This window comes from Octodon degus, unplaced genomic scaffold, assembly GCF_000260255.1.
Source record: "Octodon degus isolate 3935 unplaced genomic scaffold, OctDeg1.0 scaffold00334, whole genome shotgun sequence".
Taxonomy (NCBI): domain Eukaryota; kingdom Metazoa; phylum Chordata; class Mammalia; order Rodentia; family Octodontidae; genus Octodon; species Octodon degus.
The window spans coordinates 33089-58113 of NW_004524910.1; the positions used below are offsets into that span (position 1 = coordinate 33089).

Below are 25025 nucleotides of genomic sequence, written 5' to 3' on the forward strand. Positions count from 1 at the left end.
ATATTTTTAGACATACTTCAGGGACTGGGGATATATCTCAGTGGCATAAGTACCTGCATGGTAAGTGCAAAGTCCTGAATTCAATCCCTGGTACAGAAAAAAATAAAAAATGAAAAAAAGGAAGGATAAACTTCAAGATGAAATAACTTCAAAGTATAATAAGATAATAAGAAAATTATTATTATTAATTTAAATGTAAGTCATCAAAACCAAATTAAAATTCGATATCTTTTTTATCACATTGATGTGGTTTTAAACTTTTAATATGGCAATGAAGTTTTTGTGTTCCTGGAAATACAAATTATTAAAATCATCATGAGATTATATTGTCAAAATATATAAAACACATTAAAATATAGAATATATTTTGATAAATTTAATCATAATATTATATAATAAATACCATTTTCTTCAAAAACAATACATTATGTGCAAAATTATTCTGTGAGGATTGTTAGTATGATATTAACTATAATCTTAAAGACTGAATAAAAGACAATTGTCATTAAGCACAGAACATTCAAATTTGATGGAATACTCGCTGCAGGCCCCACACCCAGGGGGCGCTGAGAGGGTGAATGAGACTGGGCGTTGTGGCACACACCTCAGTCCTTGGGAGGCTGAAAACAGGAGGATCACTACAAGTCTGATCGGTGTAGTAAGACCCTGTACTAAATACATTTTTTAAAAAAATGATGGCAGGGGGCTGAGGAGATGGCCCAGTGGAATAAGTGCTTCCCTGGCAAGTGCAAAGGCCTGAGTTCAATCCCCGGTTCTGCCAAAAAAAATGATGGCATATTGAGTTGTCACTAAAAATGTCAAATATATTACAGCCCAGCCATGTTAGCACCATGTCCAAGACCCAGAATTAGGCTATAAAAATGACTCAAAATGTATTACTTATTTGAATATTTGTCTTTTCATGTTGTACATGTGTATTTTTCTGAATATTGGAACTACAAGTGATTTTCTCTTCTCAGGCTTGTATGGGTCTATAGTTTCCAAATTCTCCATTAGGAAAAGCATATTGTAACCTTTGACTAGATCCTTTATCATCTGGACTCAGTTTGGTGCTTTAGTGCTGTGTCTTCTCTCTCTGTATCTTCTGTATTTATATTCTAGGACATTATGCACATCTGTTCCTAAAGCTGATACATATGCACAGGCCTTAGATTAAGCATTTTGTTTGCAATATCTCATCAAATTTTCAGAAGATGTTACTCACTCTCTATTCTACAAAGATAATACAGCCAAGCCTTAAGTTGACTAAGTAAATTACGTAATCACTTAAGTGATTAAGTAAATATTCCAGGTTTCACTAGTAGGATGCCAACTCCAACTCCCAGAACCAAAATTGTGCTTTAACACTCTATGCATAAAGTTAATTTTTGAAAACCTGACAAGACTGAAATGAGTATTAAAGGTAGAACAGAGCAAAAGTAAATCACACTAGACTTGTTCTATAGTACACTCACCCTAGACACTTGGTGTCTTTCCTGATGCTTTTCTCTTGTTTGGTTTTTGACTCTGCTTTTGTTTAATTCCATTATAAAATTTTCTAAATATTTCTTTAAAAAGAAGCAAAACAAAATCAGCAACAATAATAAAACAGATCATAATGGTGAAGAAGTGGATGCAGCATTAATGTACCCACACTGATGGCTGAATGGATAAATCAACTTAAATATGCATATACTAGAATATTATTCAGCCTTTTAAGAGCAAAAATTCTGTCGTAAGTTTCACAGTGGATGAATCTTTGGTATATTGTACTAAATGAAAATAAATCTATGAACTAAAATAAAAATATTGTATGATTTTTATTATATGGGGTAGCTGAACTAATCAAATATGTACAATAGAAAGAGTACAGTGGTAGTTATGGAAAAGGAGAAAGGTGGAATTTAGTTAAATGGGTACATAATTTTAGTTTTGAAGATGAAAAGTTTCTGAGACCTGTCACACAATAAAGATGTTGTTAAAATATTCCTGAAACATACACTTAACAAGATAAAGATGATAAATGTAATTTTAGTATAATTTAAAAGAAGTTTTTCCTTTCCAAATGAAGAATAAATTTGTACAACTTCCCTTGATTCTTATTCCTTGTGTTTATTATCAAATTTTGTTTGTTGTCTTACTATTGAATTTATTCAGTACAGATTCAATGCTTATTTTGTCTGTTTTGTATAATACCACTGACTTCTTAAATCTTTTTGCTATCATTTCTCTGTGTATTGTAAAAATGATTTTATCAACCTGAGGATCTTTTCTTATTTCATATCACCTTCATCCTCTATGGCATTCATAATAACTATTAATATCCCTTAAAACATTTATTTTTGGTGATTATAAAGCCCTTATCTTACAGTTTTTTTTTCTTGTAGTCTACATTTTAATCCTGTTTTCTAACCATGTTTCCAAGTTGACAATTCTGTTTTTTCTCATACTTGCCTATATACCATGTAGAAAAACAAATTACAAAAAAATGATACTATTAGAAAATTGTTGGGGGCCTGCCCCATAGCTCAGTTCTTTAAGTGGCTGCTTCAACAAAGCTGTCAGGCTCAGGTTGCTGTGGTTCAATCCCCACAACTCAAGCCAGCCAAACCTGCCCTGAAAGCATTTGGAGCAAAAAAAAAAAAAAGAAAATTGTGAACTTTCTTATGTATTTGGTAATGACAGTGTCTTGCTAAGCAGCTAAGACTCATAGTGATCCTCCTGCTTTCATCATTCCCAGAGCTGGGGTTACAGGCATGAACCACGATGCCAGGACGCTGGCCTGCTGAGCATGCCCAGGGACGGGACAAGGGCTGCATGGGAGTAGAACCTCTGTCCGTGTGGTTGCCTAAGTATGCCGAAGCAAGTTATCTCACCGGCCCAAAAAATTGTGCATCTTTTATCTCAGATTCTTCTTACATTAAAAATTTAATGTATAATTGATATGTAAATATTCTATATGTTTAAGGTATACAGCTTGATTTTTTGATACATATACACTGGGAAAGGATCATCACAATCAAGTTAATTAATATATCCATCACCTTTATAGAGTAACTATTTTCTTTTTCCCTCTGTGGAGAGAGAATTTAGGCTCTATGCCAATTTGATGTATATAATATATTATCAATTACAGCCAACATAAAGAACACTAGATCTTAAAACATAGCTTATGTAACTGAAAATGCATACTATTTGTTAAACATTAGTCTGCTTCCCCCCCTCAACTTTATACTATTTTAAAAAATCATTTACAATTTTTTCAGTGATCTTTTTTCTTCCAATACACACAGTACAAATGTTTACCTAATCTTTTGCATTTTAACCCAGCCTCAGCCAAAAAGACTCTGCAGTTCTCAGTTTCACAGCCCTCCATGGAAAAATTCTACTCCCTTAGATTTAACAATCGATTAGTTGCCTACAGTCAGCATTGATGTGATCACTTCTGAAGTTTCTGTTCACTCTGTGAGCCAGAGTTGACCTTTCATTTAGCAATTTCCAGAAAAAGATTTTCACTTACTTCCTTTCATGTAGTTATTACACTGCTTTCTCATTATGTTATTACATGTTCCTGGATTGGGTTGTTATTTTGACCTGAGATACTTTCTGACATAAATATTTATTTTTACTCTCTGTAATTCAGTATCACCTGACAATAATCACCCATTGGATCTATCAGAATGTAAAATAGAAGGGCCAGGGAGATGGCTCAGTGGAATAAGCGCTGCCTGGCAAGCGCAAGGGCCTGAGTTCAATCCCCGGTTCCACAAAAAAAAAAAAAAAATGTAAAATAGAATTTATGAACTCACTGATGAGGCACGCTCCTCTCAATGATGAGGGTGAGTTAAGTAGTCCTAAGGATAAGAGCGAATGAGAGTGAAGTCTGAAATTAACCATCAACTGTCCCACACCACTTGTGACCACCCAGAGAGGTCTGACCTAAAGACAATCCAACATCTGTCTCCAACATGACACTCTGGCTCTATGCTTCTCCTGTCTCCTTCCAATGCTCAAGCCTTAGTGCATAAGAGGAATCAGGAAGGAAGCCCTGAGTTGGGTGTATGTAGATAGAAAGTGAAAGGAAACCAGATCTTAGGTTTAAATGCTTCAGATGAGGCCGTGGGTACCCACAGCCTCCACATTCCATCTGGTACTCTTGGTCAAGAACTTAGCCATCCCATTCCAACAGGAATTTCAGAAAATGATTCACAAAGAGTACATTTTATCTCTAAAAATCAGATCAAAAAGAAAGAGGAACAATCCTGAATTCTTTAAAAGATTTTCCTCCATAAACAGAATCTTTAAAAGAACTTAAACCCATAGCTCCAGACTCTTATCCATTCTCACCTGAGCACTGGCATCTAATCACACAAGACAACAAGTGCAGTTTTGGAGAGAGATGTAACATACTAAGAAAAGTGTGGTTTCTGAAGTCCTATATTCCTTACCCTAAAAGCCAACCTCCACTGCAATTTCCCAACATGCTGATATTGGAACATCATCTGGGCGTGAGTGTCATTCTATCCCAGTCTCAGAGAAATGCTTTATTAAAGGCTATAACCTCAAACCCACTAAGGAACAAGCCTCGAGGATTTTCCAGAAGGAAATCATCAAACCAGAGGTCCTAAGAGCTATTTTAATCAGGACATCCCATGGGACAATCAGTGCCATTATCTTTTAAAACTGATCTACACTAAGCAATCCTGAGGGCATTTTAAAGATGATAACCTAAACAAAAATGTGTGAATCATATATGGTATCAAAACTACACTGATGGGTCTCAATTACTGTGAACTTCTGCATCTCTACATCAGTAGGCTTTTAAAGCTGAGGAATCAAAAATGAAGAAAGAGTAAAATACAGCTGATACAAGCACAGTCCTTTCTCAGCTTCTGCAGACAATTCATTTCAGGACCCTTGAAAATACCAAAATCTTCAGAGGCTCATATTTCCTATATAAAATGTAGCAGTATTTTCAAATATTCTATGTACACCCTTCTGACTATTTAAATCATCTCTTGATCACTTATAATATCTAAAGCACCTTCTCATGTTTCATATAGACACATTTTTAAAAAGTTGTTCCATTTTCATTTGGTTGAATCCATGGACAAAATAGGTGTTGATACAAATGGCTGACTGTATATTCATCATCTGGATGATATCTCTGAAGCAAAAAAAAAAAACTACCTAAGAATTAATAACAGTGGAGTGAGTTTTAACTCAAATGATCTAATTGCTTTCTCCGTTATGAAAAAAATACACTAAAGATACATGGTGAAGTCCAAGATGTCCCTCCTGTTTAAGGGGGCCAGAGAGATGGCTCAGTAGAATAAGCACTTCCCTGAGAAACACAAGGGCCTGAGTTCAATCCGAAGTTCCATCAAGAGAGAGAGAGAGAGAGAGAGAGAGAGAGAGAGAGAGAGAGAGAGAGAGAGGCCTTTCTGTAGCTACTGAAATGTAAAAGAGAATGTGAGAACTTATCATGTTATCAGGATGACAACTTTTGATTTCTTCAGCCTAATTCCCCATTGTCAGCTTCCCTGTTGACACAGGCTGCTTGTATCAAAGATTGATAAGAAAGAAAAAGAAGATTGGTAAGAATATTTCCTTCCTCTTAGTTCCTTCCTCTTCTTTCACTTTGTATATACTTACCTATCTTATCTTATTCCCTTTTTCTCCATTACTATAAACCTAGTTTAGAACCACATTTCTCACCTGAACTACTGCTCATGTCCTTCTGACTGCTTCTTTGCATCTCTGTTTTCCTTTCTACAGTTATTATCAAATAACACTCATTTGCTTTGTCTTTCTCTCAGTAAATGTTTGCAGTACATAATGTTGACATTTCTTGTGGAAAATTGCTACATGTACATAATATATCTTAATTCCTTTGTTTATTCCCTTTACCTTCCCTCCCTGGTCCTTCTATTCATCTCTTGATTCTCTTTCTTTTGAAAAATATTCTAGAATAGCTTTTGGTTGAACACAAATTCAAACACCTTTCCATGACTTCTTGAGCCCTTTGAATTGTATTATTCAAAAGCACAGTTCTACCAGGAAGCTTTTACTGTGATCATTTTGGAATAAAGACATTTATAGAAGTGATTAAGGAATATCCTGAGAGTCACTCATTCTGAATTAGACTGGTCCTTAAATGAAGTGACAAATGTCTTTATAAATACATATGACACCTTGAAACAACCCAGATGCCCATCAGCTGAAGAATGGATAAAGAAGATGTAGTATTTTTACAAAATGGAGAATTATTCAGCTATAAAACAGAACAAATTTGAGTCTTTTGTCAATAAATGGGTGCAACTAGAGAACATACTCTTAAGTGAAATACATCAAACATGCATATGCAAACATTATGTGTGAGAACCTGAAAGAGAAAAATGGAATTGGATGTGTACAATAGGTATTAAAAAAAAAAAGGGAATGAACTTATTCAAAATAAAAAAGCTATTGAGTTGAGAAGGACAGGAGTGTGGGAAAAGATATCTATGTATATAATCCAGGTGGTTTGGACAAGTGTACCGTGCATTTCTGCTGATGTATGGAAAGCAGCACATAATACTTAATTTGCTTTGCCTCCTTTTTTCAATTGATTGTGATTGTTCTTTTCTTAATTTCTTACACATTTCGTTGTTTTTTTCTCTCTTCTTCCTATCTTACATGCATGTATCTGATAATATGGATAACTGGTTAGAAGACTATACTATGTATTACAACAAATACTGTCAAATTCATATTACTTTGTTAAGTGAAATTTTGTAATCACTTGTAATTTTGTCTGTTTTAATCCTAATTTGTGCTCTCTAAAAAATAAAAATAATAAAGACACATGGCCAAAATACAAGAAATTTTATTATCCTTAAAATAATAAAGACACATGGCCAAAATGCAAGAAATTTTATTATCCTTAAAGTGTAAAAAATATTTATTTCCAAGCCAGGATGGTTTCAGTGATGCTACTTCCTTACATGATTTGTATTCCAGCCACTGATACTTTCATAAAATATATACACTAATTGCTAGAATAATATATTAAAGCAAAAAACAAGACATAGAAGACAGAAGTCTTGATTTTTATTTTGTAATATTTATTTCTTTAGTTAGTTTTTGGAGACAGTGTTTCTTTGTAGTTCAGGTTGGACTCTATATAGCCCAGGATAGCCTCAAACGCACAGCAATTATCATGCCTCTGCCTTCTGAGTGCTGGGATTACAGGTATATGCAACCATGCCTGGCTCGAAGTCTCAATTTTTAAACATTGAACTCAACTTGGAAAAATGACTCTCTATAGTTAGTTACTGTAAAATCCTACCTGGTCAAGGTATATGATCTTCTTGATGATTCTCTGTGTTCTACTTGCTAGGATTTTATTAGGAATTTTTGCATCTATGTTCATGAGGGGGATTGGCCTGTAGTTCTCTTTTTCGGTTGAATCTTTCTCTTGTTTTTTGTATCAGTATAATACTTGCCTCCAGGAATTTCAGAGAGTGTTGCTTCCTTTTCAATTTCATTGAAGAGTTTGAGGAGTAATGTGATTAAATTTTCTCGAAATTTCATGTAGAATTCAGCTGTGAATCATCAGGACCTGGGCTCTTCTTGGTAAGTTTTTTATTACATATTCAATTGCATTGGATGTTGGGTTATTCAGAGTTCTTATATTTTCTTGATTCAGTTTTGGTAATTTATAACTATCTAGGAATCTGTCCATTTCTTCTATGTCTTTGCTTCTTTGAGAGTAAAGATTTTCTTAGTACCTATTGATGATCTTCTGAATTTCCAGGTCTGTAGTTATTTTCCCCTTTTCATTCCTTATTGCTTGAATTCCAATTTTTTTCTTTCCTCTTTTTGATGAAGTTAGCCATTGGTTTATCAACTTTATTTAATCTCTTAAAGAGCCAGCTTTGAATTGGTTAATTTTGGAATGGTTTTCTTTGTCTCCATTACATTAATTTCTGCTCTAATCTTTATGATTTCCTCCCTTCTTTGGGCTTTGGAAAAAGAGAATTCTATTTTGGTTTCTGTGATTCTTTTTTGTGAAAGTTTGATAGAAGTCAGCTGTATCCTTGTGGTTAGAGCCTCTCTGTAAAGAGTCTGTTCATTAGGTATCTCTACTGTGTCATAGTTTCTTGTTTTATGTGTGTCCCAAGATTATGCCCTCTCTATTGATTGTGAGACATTGGTTTCTGCTTGGCACTGTCCTCTGTTCTTGGGTATAGGACTTTGTTGAGGTTGATTCCTAAGCACCTTGTGATATTATTACCCAAAAGAGAACATGCGGTTAAGGTAAATATGGTTTTCTATTTACAGTAATATAATTAGCAACACTAAGAATGGGCCGTGAAATTTAACAATTGGCAAACTTTTGTAACTAATGGTTTGTAGTTTAGACCATAAAAACAAACATTATTACTATATGGCTAAACAGATATTAAATTGGTAATTTGTACTAAAATTAATTCCCCTAAGTTTTGCCTGGTCACCTCCCCTTGATGTCCCTGGAGTCTTCCAGGCAGACTAGTTCATCCAGGTTATCTATTACCAACTCTGTCTCAAGAAGATGCTCCCATAGATCTGGGTCTAGGTCTGGGCTCCACTGGCCCTTGCAGTGTGCCTCAGCTCACCAGATCAGAATCTATAGAACTCACCCAGCTGGGCCTGTCTTGAGTCTGGGTGCTGTGCTCAGCTTCCTACTGCAGCAGCCCATGGAAGTGAACAAGCTGTATCCTGCTGGCTACAGATTCTGTTCCTGGATTAACTCATTGGCTTTCTCTGCCAAAGTTGCCAGGTCCTAACTGGTCCTCTCTGCCAAAGTTCCACTTCAAAGTCCCAAAGTGGGCCTCTCTCGTGAAGGTTCTGCTGCCCAGTCCCCAAATCTCTTCATCATGTTCTTTGTTGAGGCCATTTCATAGAATAATCCTGATCCCAAGGTTGTTTCATATGCTCAGTGTTTTCTAACAGGGGCAACCACTATTTTCAAAGCCAGGCAAACACAATCTGTCCCTCTCCCCCTCCCTACCCTTCATGGTAGAATAACAATCTCAGAATCTGTAAATGCACCATAATTTGTTCAAAGGGATATGCATTTTGAGATTTTCTTCTCTTAGAATTCATTATCACTAAATTTGTAAATACAGTACCTGCTTTCTTTTGATAGATGAGAGAGCAGAATAGTGAAGGCCAAATTTACAATAGGCAAGTTTGTCTATCAATTTTGTCTATAAATAGGGAAGTTACCAGAGAGAAGGGATTAGATACTTACATCACAAACCTAAGAACTGACATTAACATATTTCAGCAAGCTTTATTGTATCATTTCTTATGCTTCAATATCAGAAATATTCAATTTTTAATAGATTTTCATATGCCAGCTGTATATTTTCACAATAAGCAATCAATTGGTCCTAAAATTCTATTGACCATTTAGAAATAGTGATACTAAAGTAAGTATTAATTCACATATTTCAGATATATTAAAATGACTTTGGGTTAATATGCACTTTTAAAGTCTACAATTCTAAAGTGATTAGAGTACAACTTCCTTTCTTATTCAGAATTTAAGGAAAAATTGATATTTAATGAAGGGAAGGTGCAAAAATCACCAAAGATGTTAGCAGGAGCCCATGTAACCTAAAAATACTACCCATCCCATGGATATAGTGAATCTATGTTTGCATATTCTTACCTGATCGCCCATGCTGAATCATCCTACACACAATGCATTTGATTCAGCAAGGACTGCAAGATACACAATGCACAACACTGGATACTAAGATAATTCATGGGTACTAAAACTTCAACAGCCAAAGTCAGGCTTTTCTTATTTTTTCTGCCTGATCTTTACAGTTAATCATATTGTTTGAACCCCTATGAAGAGAACACACCAAATGATAGATGAATTGCTATTGTTAAACTAATTCCAGGAGAATAAAATATTTGTATATTCTTCTCATTTGGTTTGAGGAGGATTCTGCTAACGTGAGTAAAACAGCATTATTCTTTACATGACAAGAATCCCTACAAAGAGCTGTATCACAGGAGAACAGGACAAACTGGGGGGTGTAGTGAGTGCATGTAAGTTTGACAAAGGAAGCACAAGTACTTGAACATGCTTGTGTTGCAGTATGTCTGTCAGCAGAAATGGAGTCATGGGGGAAAAAAAGCAGTGCTGGAATGGTCAGCAGGTAGCTTTCCCTGGCTTGCAGTTTCTGAAACAAGGGATAGAAAGTCATAGTGATCCTGCATATCAACCAAGCATTGGATTTATCCACTCTTATGCCCAGAGCTAGAACTTCAGTTGAGTTTAATAGTAAATAACAGTGGCTTTTCTTCTAAGGGAGGGGAAGCATACATCCTAAACTGTGGTGCAAAGCTGCAAGTACGCCACGAGTAATATTTTGACCTCACAGATGTATTTAGAAAAAGAAACAAGAGTCAATTCTCTAACAAAGCAAAGTGGAAGACTTCCTCTCATGTCCCAGCCACTCATACTATTCTATTTCCCACTAAAGAGAAGTTAACAGGTATTGGTAACCTTGAGGAAAACATATCTTCTGGAGAAGATGCTGAGAATTGTTGGAATCACAGCGGTTTCCAACATGACAGTTCTGGTATAGAAAAGTAGTTTCTCAATTTCCAGATCCTTCAAATAAGCAGTTACCTTTAGCAGAAGCCACTGTGCAATAACAATATTTGGTGTAAAGTGAAATTGTGAATCTGCATTACTCCCTACCGCTCCCCTTTTTTATGGTTGAACTAGATATAATAGCAGTTTGAACTTACAGAGATTGAAAATGTGCTCTCAGGGGCTGGCAAGATGGCTCAGTGCAATAAGCGCTTCCCTGGCAAGCACAAGGGCCTGAGTTCAATCCCTGGTTCCGGAAAAAAAAAAAAAAGTTTCATTGGCCAAGCAATGGCCATGACTAATCCACATGGCTGACACTGACAAAGGTTCTACAATCTGAGGTACAGGATCTCAGGATAAATCCTGAGGGCATTTCACTGACCTCAGACCCAAAAGCTAGAACTCTTGGTGCATAGGTCCTGCTTTACCTTGGTCTTAACTATCCAGCAGAAAAGTACAAAAACGAAATATAAGAAGTAAAGCCATGCTGTTATGTTGAGCTGCGGGGGACTCAGGTCCACAATTTCTGACATTGCCAGTTAAACAGAAGGCCCAATGCTATTATGGGCTACTGGACTCTTTTAGAATATTTTGCTGAGTTTACACACCTATAATATTCAAATAATGGAACTTAGCAAAAAAAGGGTACACAGGTGAATGTCCATTTTGTATCTGTGTATTCAAAGTAGTTAGGATAGATATATAGTTACATTCTCTTAATGAATAGAATGATTTGTTCTGGTGGTGTTTGTAAATAGGATCTCAAGTCCGCATCTTGTACAGCAATTAACCACTAAGAAGAATGTATGCAGTGTGTTAATTATTGAAACTGTCCTAACAATTTGATTTGAAACTGTCTCATTGCTATTTGTTTATCAATAAAATTATGAAAAAAAAAGAAAAGAAAATGTGCTCTCAGTATCAGACTTTCATGGATAAATTGACATTTCTCACAGAAACCTTGAAGAAACAATTTTATTAACATGTACTAGGATTTAAACTCTTGCCAACCATGGATGATGTTGGCATGAAATAAGCTTGGCAAGTAACTGTGAAGTTTGTATTCAGAAGGAAATAGTCCTAGGTGACAACAATTTGTTATACCAATCAAACAGCTAATAAATTGTCACAAGTCAAATACAAGACTGCAACTGGCAATCCTGAAAGCATTTCTATAAAAGTAAATATATATACATATGATCCTTGCTGATATCTCAGATAAGGGATGGTTCTCAATAAAAGATAAAGAATTTCTACTTTGTAGTGGATGTATATACCTGACATATATACCAAAGTGAAGATCCCTGCCTCTGCAAGACTTTATCTTTTAAGCACTTTCCTAAAAGCCTTTTTCACATCCTTGTTCCTTAGGCTGTAAATGAATGGGTTCAGCATGGATGTTATGACTGAATAAAACACAGAGACCACCTTACCACCCTTATTCATTTTCTTTGTATTTGGCCTCATGTAGGCAAATATTGCTGAGCCATAGAAGAGAATAACAACAATGAGATGGGAACCACATGTAGAGAAGACCTTGAGCCTCCCCTCTGCAGACTGCATCTGGACCACAGTGGATATGATATTCCAGTAGGAGATCAGGATGAGGGAGACAGGAGCCAGAAGGATTACCACACCCATTGCAAAGATGGCCATCTCTGTTGTGTAAGTGTCTGTGGAAGCCAGCTTCAAAAGGGCAGGAGGCTCACAGAAAAAATGGTTAATGATATTGTTGCCTCGGTAAGGAAGATGCAAAGTGAATGTGGTGTCCACCAAGGACACAAAGGCTCCACTGGCCCAGGACCCTACAGCCAGCTGAACACAGACCCCACGTGTCATGATAGTGGAGTAGTGCAGTGGCTTGCACACAGCCACATACCTGTCATACGACATCACTGCCAGAAGAGCACACTCTGTACACCCAGCCAGGAGTAAAACTGCTATCTGTGTTGAGCATCCAACAAAGGAAATGGTTTTCCTCTTCACCAGGAAGTGTACAAGCACTTGGGGCACAATGGTGGTAGAAAAACAGAGATCAGCAAAGGAAAGGTTTCTAAGGAAAAAGTACATGGGTGTGTGGAGTCTGGAGTCTGTGTGGATAAGCACGACCATCAGCAGGTTTCCCAGCACAGTCAGCAGGTAGATGGCCAGAAACACAAAGAAGAGGAGAAATTGTGTGTTTGGATCTTGTGAGAGGCCCCGAAAGATAAATTCCACCACAGAAGTTTGGTTCTTCTCTCCCATGAGTATTTAGTCCTGAGTGTAGACCAGCAACCAGAAAAGAACTGTGTTAACTATCTATTTCAAGAAAGGAGAAGCTTAGTTATTTTATTTAGGATTATCTAACGCTGTGCTGTGATTTATTTTTTTTAAAGCTTCAATAACAAGAAACTGTGTTTTGTTTTTGCTCATTAATTCTGATAATTTTAAGTTTTTACTATTATTTCTCCATGTGAATCTTTTACTAGCACCACTGAGGAAAAAATCATCCTAGGTTTTTGTACATGACTACCTAATGACTTGTAATCCAAAAGACTCTCAAGCAGCTCACAATGCTAGAAAATTGCTGTGTTTAAGCATTTAGTATTATGTTGAGATTTTTGTGATATTTATGTTGGATGATGTTTTCCTTATATTTACAAGATATTCTAAACTGTTACCTGTCTTGGAAATGAAGGAAACTCAAGGTAAAGATAGATGCACTGTTATGCTATCCTGTCTAAACTTCATTTGTTTCCATGAAAAAAAAAATTTGTTCAGATACAAGTAGATTATAAAAAGACTAAGAAATATTCTCACACTCCCCTGTGAGCTGTCTTTGCTCTTTTTGTAACCTGCAGCTTTCTTTCTTTCTTTGTGGAAATAGCTAGAATTGAAGGGAAAAGATTTTAAAATTCTCTGTTTTATCTCCCACATCTGTACATTGAAAACAAACCCATATTCGAAGCTTCCCCATTCCCATAGTCTTTAAACTAATCTGCTTGAGAAAGTTATCAATACACACAATAGCAGTGAGACATATTTACTTATTTTCTATAAGAACCATAGCTAACAAGCAATAGGAAATAAGGAAGAAACAAATATTCACAGAACTGAGAAATACTATTTGCAGGTAATTATATTCCTTAAAAAATCAGTCATTTGTATTTTGTATCTGTATATACAAAATAGTTTAGGTACATATACAGCTACTTTCTCTTAATTCAATGAGAAAAAATATTTGTGCTAATAGTGTTTGGACAGGATATCATGTTTGCATCTTGTCCTCTGAATAACCACTACAAAGACAACAATATGCAATGTATTAATCATTGTAACTGTCCTACTAACCTGTTTTGAAACTGTTTCATTGTTGTTTTGTCTTTTTTCCATTAAAATGAGCAAAAAAATTTTTAAAAAGAAATAAAAGAAGTAACTTGCAATTGGCAGAACTAATGAACAAAAAGAAAATTCAAGGGCCGGCCAAATAGCTCAGTGGATTAAAGCTCCTGCAAGCAGACACAGGGCCTGGATTTTGATCCCAGGCCTGCTCTGCCAGCCCAGCCCCTGGGGCGAGCTGAGATAGCAATTGAGACTGGGTGTGGTTGCCCGCGCCTATAATCCTGGCTCTTGAGAGGCTGTAAACAGATAGATCACTATGAGTCTGACTTAGTAGTGAGACCCTGAACACCCTAGAGACCCTTCCCTAAAATACAATAATAATAATAATAATAATAATAATAATAATAACAATAGTAATACTTAAAATAAAATAGTCTTTCGATGTAGAAGTTGTTAAAAAAACAGAACTGAAGAGCACATTGCTGTCTTCTAATTTAAAGACAACCTAAAAATCCAAGTCTGAATAAATGAATGGGCATATTGATTTTATGAATTGAATAGTGAAGTTTTTTTAGAGAAATTCAGTAAAATTCTAAGCAAATTCTCAGAGAATTTTTTTTTGGTGGACCAGGGATCAAACTCAGAACCTTGTACCTTGCAGGGCAAGCATTTATTCCACTGAGCTATCTCCCCAGCCCACTCAGAGAACTTTTGTGCATTCTTCTTTATTTTATTTGGATGACTACTTTAGTAATATAAAGGATATTGCAGAAAATTAAAAGAAGGAAATTGAAGAAATATTTCCTACAAGATATAAAATATGTGGTCATTTTCCCCTTATTAATATAAGGTGCATTAAGCAGGCATAAAATGTGACAAATGTGTTACAGTGCTGAGATATATCATACTTATATAAAAATGTCTTAAAGGATAAAGATGGTATCATAGGTAAGTATATTGCTTAAAACATATATGTATATTTGTATACACATGCAAGTATAAACAAGAATACTTCAAGTATATTAATAATATAATTTACTTAGTGTATTTCTTGTGAGCAAATGTACATTGGTACATGATTCTAAAATAGTAGGCAGGATTCTAAAGGTAAAAATAGAACTACTATAATGACCCAGAAATCTCTTTCTGGGTATGTACTCCAAAGAGATCAAATCCCCTCCTCATAAGGATATCTGCACTTTCACATTCATTGGAGCATTACCTATAATAGTGAAGACAGAAACAACCTAAATGTCTGTCAGTGGATAAATGAATAAACAAATAGTGCTCTGTGTGTGTGTGTGTGTGTGTGTGTGTGTGTGTGTATCTGTGTGTAGTGATATATTAACTCTAAAACAGAATGAAATTATTTTGCTACTTGTCACAATTGGATGAACTGAAAACATATGATGCTTAATATATTAGATATAAAAATGACATGATCTCACTTATATGTGGAATACAAAAAGTAACATTCAGAACATAGCTAATAAAAATATACTGTATTTTTATGCAAAAAGAGTAGGCTTTGTGGCCAGTGGGATAGTTCAGCAGACTAAGCTCCTGCCTAGGCAAGTGCTGGGACCAGGTTTGATTCCTGCTACTACATGCCACACCAGCTATGCCCCTGGGCATGCTGAGCTGGCCTCAGGGTCTGGGCGCAGTGGCTCACTCCTGTAATTCCAGTGCTGGGGAGGCTGAAAGCAGGAGGATCATTATGAGTCTGAGGTGTGTAGTGAGACCCTGTACCAAATATGTTTTAAGAAGAAAAATAGAATTTGACTGCTCTTGATTTAAAAAGAAAAAAAAGGAACTATGTAAAATGGTGCATATATTAATTTATTTCTCTATAGTTACAGTTTTGCTATCCATGTGCATCCAGTAATACAATATTTTAGGCCTTATCAATGCAAGAGAGAATTTATTTTAAGAACCATGCAATTTATGACTAAGAATAGCTTACTAATAAATGAGTTTCCCTCCTTCTTACCACCCAATCTTTTAGTAGTAAAAATTCTCCCAAACATGTACCAAAGAAAAATCCCAACAAACATGAAAAAAGTATCAGATATTTATGTGGTACAGACCACTATGTGCACAGTAAAAGTGTAAATAAAATAAATCTGGAAAAATCTTGACAAAAAACTAAAATTTTTTTTAATTTTCCTAATGTGTAATAGATCTCTTTTGAAATTGGTTATAAAATATAATCCCTTAGAAATTATGCAAAATGTTAAACCCCATTCAAAAAATAGTTAATACTGAAAATAAATATAAAACAAAGCATGCTTTTTAAAATGATAATTGATATCATTTTACTATTTAGATAAAATTTAATATGAAATAATTTCAAAGTTTGATAATATAGCAAGAAAACGATGATTATTAATTTAAAAGTAAGTCATCAAAGCCAAGTTAGAATTTGATGTCTCTTTTTATCATATTGATGTGGCTTTAAAATTTTAACATGGCAATCAATTTTCTCTGTTACTTGAAATGCAAATTATAAATGCTGGCATGAGAAATACATTGCCAAAATACATAAAATGAAGTAAAATAAAGAATATATGTTAATAAAGTAAATTTAATCACCATGTCCTATAATAAATATCATTTTCTTCAAAAAAATAATACAGCGGGCTGGTGAGAAAGCTCAATGGACTAAAAGCCTGCTGAGGCAAGTGCACGGATCAGGGTTCAATCCCCAATACCACATGCAGCACCGACCCCAACCTTGGGTACACTGAACCAGCAACCAAATCTGGGATTGAGGACACACACCAGTAAGCCCAGTGCTGGGAAGGCTAATGAAGAAGGATCACTATAACTTTGACATGCATAGTGAGACCCTGTACCAAATACAAAAAGAAAAAAAAATACAGTGTGAGCAAAATTATTCTGTAAGGGTTTTTAGTATATTAACTATAATCTTAAAGTTTGATGAAAAACAAGTATCATTAAACTCAGAACATCCAAATGATGGAATATAAGGTTGTCACTAAAAATGTCAACTATATTACAACCCAGCCATGTTTGCAACACGTCTAAGGCCCAAAAGTGGGTTATACACATGTTTTACAATTTGTTTCTTATTTGAATATTTGTTTTTTTCAAGTTGTACATGTACATTTTTCTGAATATTGAAATTGCAAGTGATTTTCTCTTTTCAGCTTTGTATGGCTCTACAGTTTCCAAATTCTCTGTTAGGTAAAGTACATTGTTTGTAATCTTACAATATAGAACTCTTCAGGAAATCCTTTATCATCTGGGCTCAGTTTGATTCTTTTTTTTTTTTTTTTTTTTTTTTCTTCTCTGAATACCTTTAGGGCAGGTTTGGCTGGCTTGAGTTGTGAGGATCGAATCACAACAACCTGAGCCTGACTGCTTGGTTGAAGCAGCCACTTAAAGAACTGAGCTAAGGGGCAGCCCCCCTCAGTTTGATTCTTTATTGATGTCTCTTCTCTCTTTACATCCTCTGTATTTATATTCTGGGACACTTATACACATCTGTTCCTAAAGCTCCCATATGCACAGGCCTTAGATTAAGCTTTTTGTTTGCATTACTTCATCTAATTATCAAAAGATGTTATTCACTATCAATTCTATAAAGATAATGCAACCAAGCCTCAAGGTGATGAAGTAAATTTTTTGAGGTTTCACCAGATAAGATGGGAACTCCAATCCCCAGAACCAAATCCCAGGCTTTTAAGCTCTACACATCTACATGGTTTTTGAAACGTGACAATACTGAAAAGAGAGTTAAAGGTTGAACGGAGCCAAAGTAAATCTAACTAGACTTATTCTATTGTATACTAACCCCAGAGACTTGGTGCCTTTCTTGATGCTTTTCCTTTGTTTGTTTTTTGGCTCTGCTTTTATTTAATTCCATTATCAAACTTTCTAAATATTTTTTTACTTTAAAAAGAAACAAAGCAAAATCAGCAACAATAATAAAAAAACAGCACAGATCAATATTCACCAATATTCAAAAGGTGGATGCAACACTAATGTACACACATTGATGGCTGAATGGATAAATCAAATACTCATACACTAGATTATTCAGCCTTTCAAAAGCAAACATTTTAGGTCTGGCCAGATAGATCAACAGACTGAAACACATACTAAGGTATAGTGCAGCAGCTGGGGTTCAATCCTAGGCATGCTGTGCCAGTCCTGCCCCTGGGGTGTGCTTAGAAAGTGTTTGAGGCTGGGCATTGTAATGTGCACCTGTAATCCCAGCTCTTGGGAGGCTGAAAACAGGAAAATTACTACAAGTCCGATCTACATAATGATGCCCTGTAAACCCTGTCCTAAATACATAAAAAATAAATATGTAAAGAAATAAATGCAAGAATGTTGTTCATAAGTTTCACAATGGATAAATCTTTAGTATATTGTACTAAATGAAAATAAATCTATGAAGTCAATGAAAACTATTATATGATTTTTTATGTATGAGCTAGCTGAAATAGTCAAACTCATAAAATAGAAAGAGTACTATGGTGGTTATGGAGAGGGAGACAAATGGAATCTTGTTAAATGAGCACAGAATTTTAGTTTTGAAGATGAAAAGTTTCTAGAGGTCTGCCACACAATGAAGATATTGTTAAAACACTCCTGAAATGCACACTTAAAATAATAAAGATAATAAATATTATATTATAATTTAAAAAGTGATTTTTATCAAGATGAAGGGTAAATTTGTACAACTACTCTTGATTCTTATTCGTTGTGTCCAATATCAAAATTTATAAATTTCCTATTGAATTTATCCAGTAAATATTCAAAACATTTTTTTCTTCTTTGTATCATACCATGGACTCTTTTAATCTTTTCAATGTCATTTTAGTTTCCATGTATTGTAACCATGATTTTATCAACCTGAGCATCTTTTCTTATTTCATATCATCTTCACCCACTATGGCCTTCAGAATAACTAATAACGTTCCATAAAGCATTACCTTTTGATGATAATAAAGCACTTATGTTACAATGTTTTCTTGTATTCTACATTTTAATCACGTTTTATAAACCAATTCCCAAGTTGATAGTTCTGCTTTTTTTCTTTGTGAATATATACCATGCAGAAAAATAAAACAAAAAAGATAGTTTTAGGAAATTGTGAATCTTTGTCTCAGCTTCTTAAGCAATTAATTTATAATTCACATGTAAACATTGCATATGTTTAAAGTATACAGCTTGATGTTTTGATACATAAACACTGTGAAAGGATCATCACAATCAAGTTAATTAATATATCCATCGCCTTTGCACAATAACTATTTCCTGTTTCCCTCTGTGGGGAGAGAAAGTAAGATCTATTCTCTGCTAATTTAATGTATATAATACATTATTGATTACAATCAACATAATGTACACTAGATTTTAAAATATAGCTTGTGTAACTGTTTGTTTAACATTAGTCTGTTTTCCTTCCCTCAATTTTATACTATTTTAAAGGTTAGTTTTCAATTCTTTCAGTGGTCTGTTCTCTACCAATACATACAGTACAAATGTTTGCTTAATCTTTTACCTTTTATTCTAGCCTCAGCCAAAAAGAATCTGCAGCTCTCAATTTCATAGATCTTCATGGAAAAATTCTGCCCCCTTAGCTTTTACAATCTATTAGTTGCCTACAGTCAGCATCGACATGATCACTTCTTAAGTTTCTGTTCACTCCATTAGCCAGAGTTGACCTTTCCTTTTACAATGCCCAGAAAAAGATTTTCACTTATTTCCTTTCATGCAGTTAATACACTGCTTTCGCATTATGTGTTATATGTTCCTAGATCAGGCTGTTACTTTAACCTGAGATGCTGTGTGACATATATCTTTATTTTTACTGTCTGTAATTCAGTTACACCCAGCAGTGATTACCCACGGGACCTATCAGCATGTAAAAAAGAATTTATGAACTCACTGGTGAAGCACTCACCTCTCTAAGATGAGGGTGAGTTCAGTAGTCCTGAAGATAAGAACTAATGAGAGTGCAGCCTGCACATAACCATCAACAGCCCATATGTCTTCTGGACACCCATGGAGGTCTGACCTAAAGACACTCCTATCTCTGTCTCCAGCATGGAGACTCTGGCTCTATGCTTGCCCTGTCTCCTCTCAATACTCAAGCCTTAGTGCATAAGGGGAATTCGGGAGGAAGCCCTGAAGTAGGTGCAAGGAGCTAGAAAGAGGTGAAAAGGAAACTAAAGCATAGTTTTAAGTGCTGTATGTGAGGCAGTGGGTACATATAGCCTTCACATTCAATCTGATACTTTTGGTCAAGAACTTAACCATTCTTATAGGAACTGCTGAACAGGATTCACAAAGAATACATTTTGTCTCTAAAAATGAGATCCATAAAGAAAGAGGGACAATTCTTAATTCTTTTAAGGATTTTCTTCCATGAAAAGAATCTTTGAAAGAATTAAAACCCATAGGCCCAGCATCTTACCCATCCTCACCTGGAGCACTGGCAGCTAATCACATAAAGCAATAGTGTAGTTCTGGAGAGAGATGGAACAAACTAAGAAAAGTGTGGTTTCTGAAGTTCTCTAAACCTTGCCATAAAAGGCAAACTCCACTGCAATTTCCCAACATACTGATAATGAAACATCATCTGGGCTGTGAGTTGTATTCTATCCCAGCCATAGGAGAAATGTTTTATTAAAGGCCATAACCCCACATGCGCAAGAACAAGGCTTGAGGATTTTCCAGAAGGAAATCATCAAACCAGAGGTCCTAAGAGCTGTTTTAATCAGGACACCCCATGGGAAATTCAGTGCTATTATCCTTTTAAACTGTTGAACAGTAAGCAATCCTGAGGGCATTTTAAAGATGAAAACCTAAACAAAAATGTATGAATTGTACTTGGTATCAAAATTACACTGATGGATCCCAGTTACTGTGAACCTCTATAATCTCTATGTCAGTCAGTCTTTAAAACTGAGTTATCAAAAAGAAGAAAGAGTAAAATATAGCTGATACAAGCACAGTCCTTTCTCAGCTTCTGTTACAATTCATTTCTGAACCCCTAAAAATAGCAAAATCCTCAGATTCCCAATTTTCTTACAAAAAATGTAGCACTATTTTCATATAGTCTATGTACACCCTCCTCAATATTATAAATCAACTCTTGATCACTTATAATACCTAAAAACACCTTCACATATTTCATTTAGACATGTTTTTCTATATGAAACATTTCTAAAGTTGTTTCATTTGCATTTGGTTGAATCCATGGACATAGAACTGATGGATACAAATGGCTGACTGTATATTCATCTGGATGATATCCCTCAAGCAAAAACCTACCACAGAATTCAAAATAGTACAGTGAATTTTCACTCAAATGCTTTGATTGCTTTCTTTATTGGGAGGAAAATACACTACAGGTAAGTCCAAGATGTCCCATGTGTTTAAATTAAGGCTGTTCCGTAGCTACTGAAATGAAAAAGAGAATGTGAGAACTTATCTTGTGACACAGGTACATACAGAAACAGGTCAGAAGGACAATTCTTGATTTCTTCACCCAAATCCACTGTTGTGGGTCTTCCTTGTTGCCATAGGTTGCTTACATCAAAGAGTGGTAAGAATATTTCCTTCCCACTATTTCCTTCCTCTCCTTTCACTTAGTGTATACTCACCTGTCTTACCATCTTTTCATTTTCTCCAGTACTACAACCCTAGTTTAGAGCTACATTTCTCTCCTGAGCTACTTCAAGGAATTTGTAGAAATGTACAAATCCAAACATCACACTTTCAATAGCATCAGTTTATAGCTTTCATTTTTATAATACAAGTAACAAGTAAAATTAATTTTGTTAGTTGTCATGTTCTGAGACTTTGCTTCAACATCTCCTAGATTTAGAAGCCAATAGCTTCCTTCATTCTAAAAAGAGTATATAATACCTTTCTTGGTTTTTGTAAAATTAAATGTTTCTTGACCTTCCACATGTATATAGGTTATTGAGCCTTGACAGTCTCTTGCGGGCTATAGCAAACCACTCTTCATCCATGATACACATTATATATTTCACACAACCCAGGAATTTTGGAATTTCCATCCCTTGTTTCACGAACTGCAAGCCAGTACAAGCTACCTGATGAGCATGTCAGCACTGCCTACCTTGCCCCATGACTCCGTTTCTCTTGGCAGACATACCGTGGCACAAGCATGCCCAAGTACTTGTACTTCATTTGTCAAACCTAGCCACCCCCCAGTTTGTCTTGCTCTCCTGTGATGCAGCCCTTTGTAGGAATTCTTATCATGTAAAGAATAACGCTGCTTTGCTCATCTTAGCAGAATCCTCCTTTTACAAATGAGAATAACATACAAAGACTTTATTCTATTCCTGGAAGTAGGTAACAATTGCAATTCATCTATCTTTTGATAACATACTCTTCAAAGATGTTCAAACAAAGCGATTGTGTGTAAAGATCAGGAAGAAAAAATAAGAAAAGCCTGGCTTTAGCTGTTGAAGTTTCAGTACCCATGAACTGTCTTTAGTATCCATTGTTGTGCATTCTGTATCTTGCCATCCTTGCTGAATCAAATGCATTCATTGTGTATAGGACAATACAATATGGGAGATCGGGTAAGTATATTCAAGCACAGATTCACTATATCTGTGGGATGGGTAGCATTTTTAGGAAACATGGGCTCCTGCAAACCCTTTGGTGAACTTTTCAAGATCTTTGGATGGCTATGGATGATGCTGGCATGAATTAGGTTTGGCAAGTAGCTGTGGAGTTTGTAGCAGGAAGCAAATGGACTTGGGTGAAAACAACTTGTTATACTAATCAAACAGTATAAGTAGAAGACCTTGTTTGCTACTTCAAATTTTTTTAGCAGCTAATAAGTTGTCACAAGGCAGGGGCAAGGCTGCAATTGAAAATTCTGGAAGCATTTCTAGAGCAAGTGTACAATACAATCCTTGCTGATGTCTCAAATAAGAGATGTCTCACAATAAAAATTGTTAAAGAATTTGCACTTTGTAGTGGCTTAGAATACCTAATATAGACCAATATGAAAATCCCTGCCTCTACAAGGCTTTATCTTTTAAGCACCTTCCTAAAAGCCTCCTTCACATCCTTATTCCTCAGGCTGTAAATGAATGGGTTCATCATGGATGTTATGACTGAGTAAAACACAGAGATCACCTTACTGCCTTTATTCATTTTTTTTGTATTTGGCTGCATATAAGTAAATATTGTTGACCCATAGAAGAAGATAACAACAATGAAGTGAGAACCACAGGTAGAGAAGACCTTGAGTCTCCCATCCCCTAATCGTATCTGAATTACAGTGAATATGATGTTCCAGTAGGAGAAAAGAATCAGAGAGACAGGACCTAAGAGGATGACTACGCCCATTGCAAAAATGACCATCTCCGCTCTGTAGGTTTCTCCTGAAGCCAGCTTCAAGAGTGCAGGAGGCTCACAAAAATAGTGATTAATTATATTTGATCCTTGATATGGGAGGCACAAGGTGAAGGTGGTGTCTACTAAAGACACTAATATACCACTAGTCCAAGACCCTATGGCTAGCAAAGTACAAACTCTCTGGGTCATGATGGCAGAGTAGTGCAGGGGCTTGCAGACAGCTACATATCGGTCATAGGACATCACAGCTAGAAGTGAGCTCTCTGTACATCCCATTATAAGGAAGAAAAACATCTGAATGGAGCAACCAGCAAACGAAATGGTGTTTTTCATGACCAGAAAATGCAATAGCATCTTGGGAACAATTGTTGTAGAAAAGCAGAGATCAGTAAATGACAGATTTTTAAGAAAGAAGTACATTGGCATATGAAGTCTAGAGTCAATGTGAATTAGGAGCATGATGAGCAGATTTCCAAATACAGTCAGCAAGTAGATGATGAGAAATACCACAAAGAGCAGAATCTGGGTTTGATGGTCTGAAGAAAGGCCCAGCAAGATAAACTCAGTCAGATTAGCTTGGTTTTCTTTGCCCATGGATGTTAATTTCTGTCCATAGCTTAGTATACATAGGGAAATCAAATGTTGTTTATTATGGAGCAACAAACCCAGAATGTAAAAGGTTCATTGGAAGAACAAATATATTTGACTTTTCAACTAATTAAAAGTAGGTTTCTAATTTTTTCATCCTTATTTACTTCTGAAGCCATTTGGTCAGTAGGCGCAGTGATGCTGGGATTGTCTTTTTGGTGACACTGCTCCAATGTGCTGACATTCATAGAGGCATTGGTCAACTGTTGTGTGGCTATAAGCAGGAAATAGCTCCATAGAAGCTTACACGGTATTCATCTAAATTAAAGGAAAATAATACAAATGTGTTACATGGGTTTGTAAAAATATAAGAATTTCTGTCTTAAGTAGAAAGCCCTGTTTGTGTTTTATTTTCTAGGTTATAGGTCATGGAACAAATCTAACTATAATTTCATCAACAGGAGATGCTAGTAATGAACTTCTCTATTTTATTTCCAGTGAACTCTCTATTGTTTTTCCAAGTAAGAAAGGGAGACTGAGGCTATGTTAAGTTGTATTAGTATCTACAGACTTTGCCTTTTCCAAAATTCTGTAGTGGATCAGAGAAGTAGTACTTGATTGTGATGCTAAAGGCGAAAGTTAAGGTATGAATGGATCTAATTACTGTGGAGCCCAAACAGTAAAATGGCAACTGAACATAGGCAGCACTGCACAAATGGGGTCCCTGCATGGGAACAAAATGCAGCCACATCAACTGTCTGCTTAGCTGCAATGTCTTATCTGGTGTGACAGTGTCTAACTTCACTGATGCTGTAGTTCGATTCTGAAAATCCAATCAGTTGGATGAGTGGACTAGTAAAAAGTTAGGTACTGATCTTATGTCCTGAAGTTAGGGAGGGAACACTATTAAAAATCTATCTCTAAGCTGCTGTACATGTAGATCAAACCAAATATACGACACAATGGATGAAACAGAACAGAAAGCGAGAAAGTGGTACATGGTTGAAACTCAGCTAGAATGTGATACAGCTGTGGAGGATTGAAGTACTAGTCTTAGAAGTATTCTTTATGATGAAGGCAATGTCAGAGCAGAAAT

At 35.6% G+C, this 25025-nt stretch overlaps 2 protein-coding genes across 2 annotated transcripts; both read right to left on the minus strand.

Annotated features, from left to right (window-relative positions):
* Positions 1 to 11959: 11959 nt before the first annotated feature.
* On the minus strand, positions 11960 to 12883 carry LOC101593315 (olfactory receptor 2D3-like). The gene has a single exon (XM_004647858.1). It carries the CDS (start codon positions 12881 to 12883, stop codon positions 11960 to 11962), a length of 924 nt encoding a protein of 307 aa, XP_004647915.1.
* Positions 12884 to 23011: 10128 nt separating this feature from the next.
* LOC101559942 (olfactory receptor 2D3-like) lies at positions 23012 to 23935 on the minus strand. The gene has a single exon (XM_004647859.1). The coding sequence runs from the start codon at positions 23933 to 23935 to the stop codon at positions 23012 to 23014; it is 924 nt and encodes a 307-aa protein (XP_004647916.1).
* Positions 23936 to 25025: the final 1090 nt, after the last annotated feature.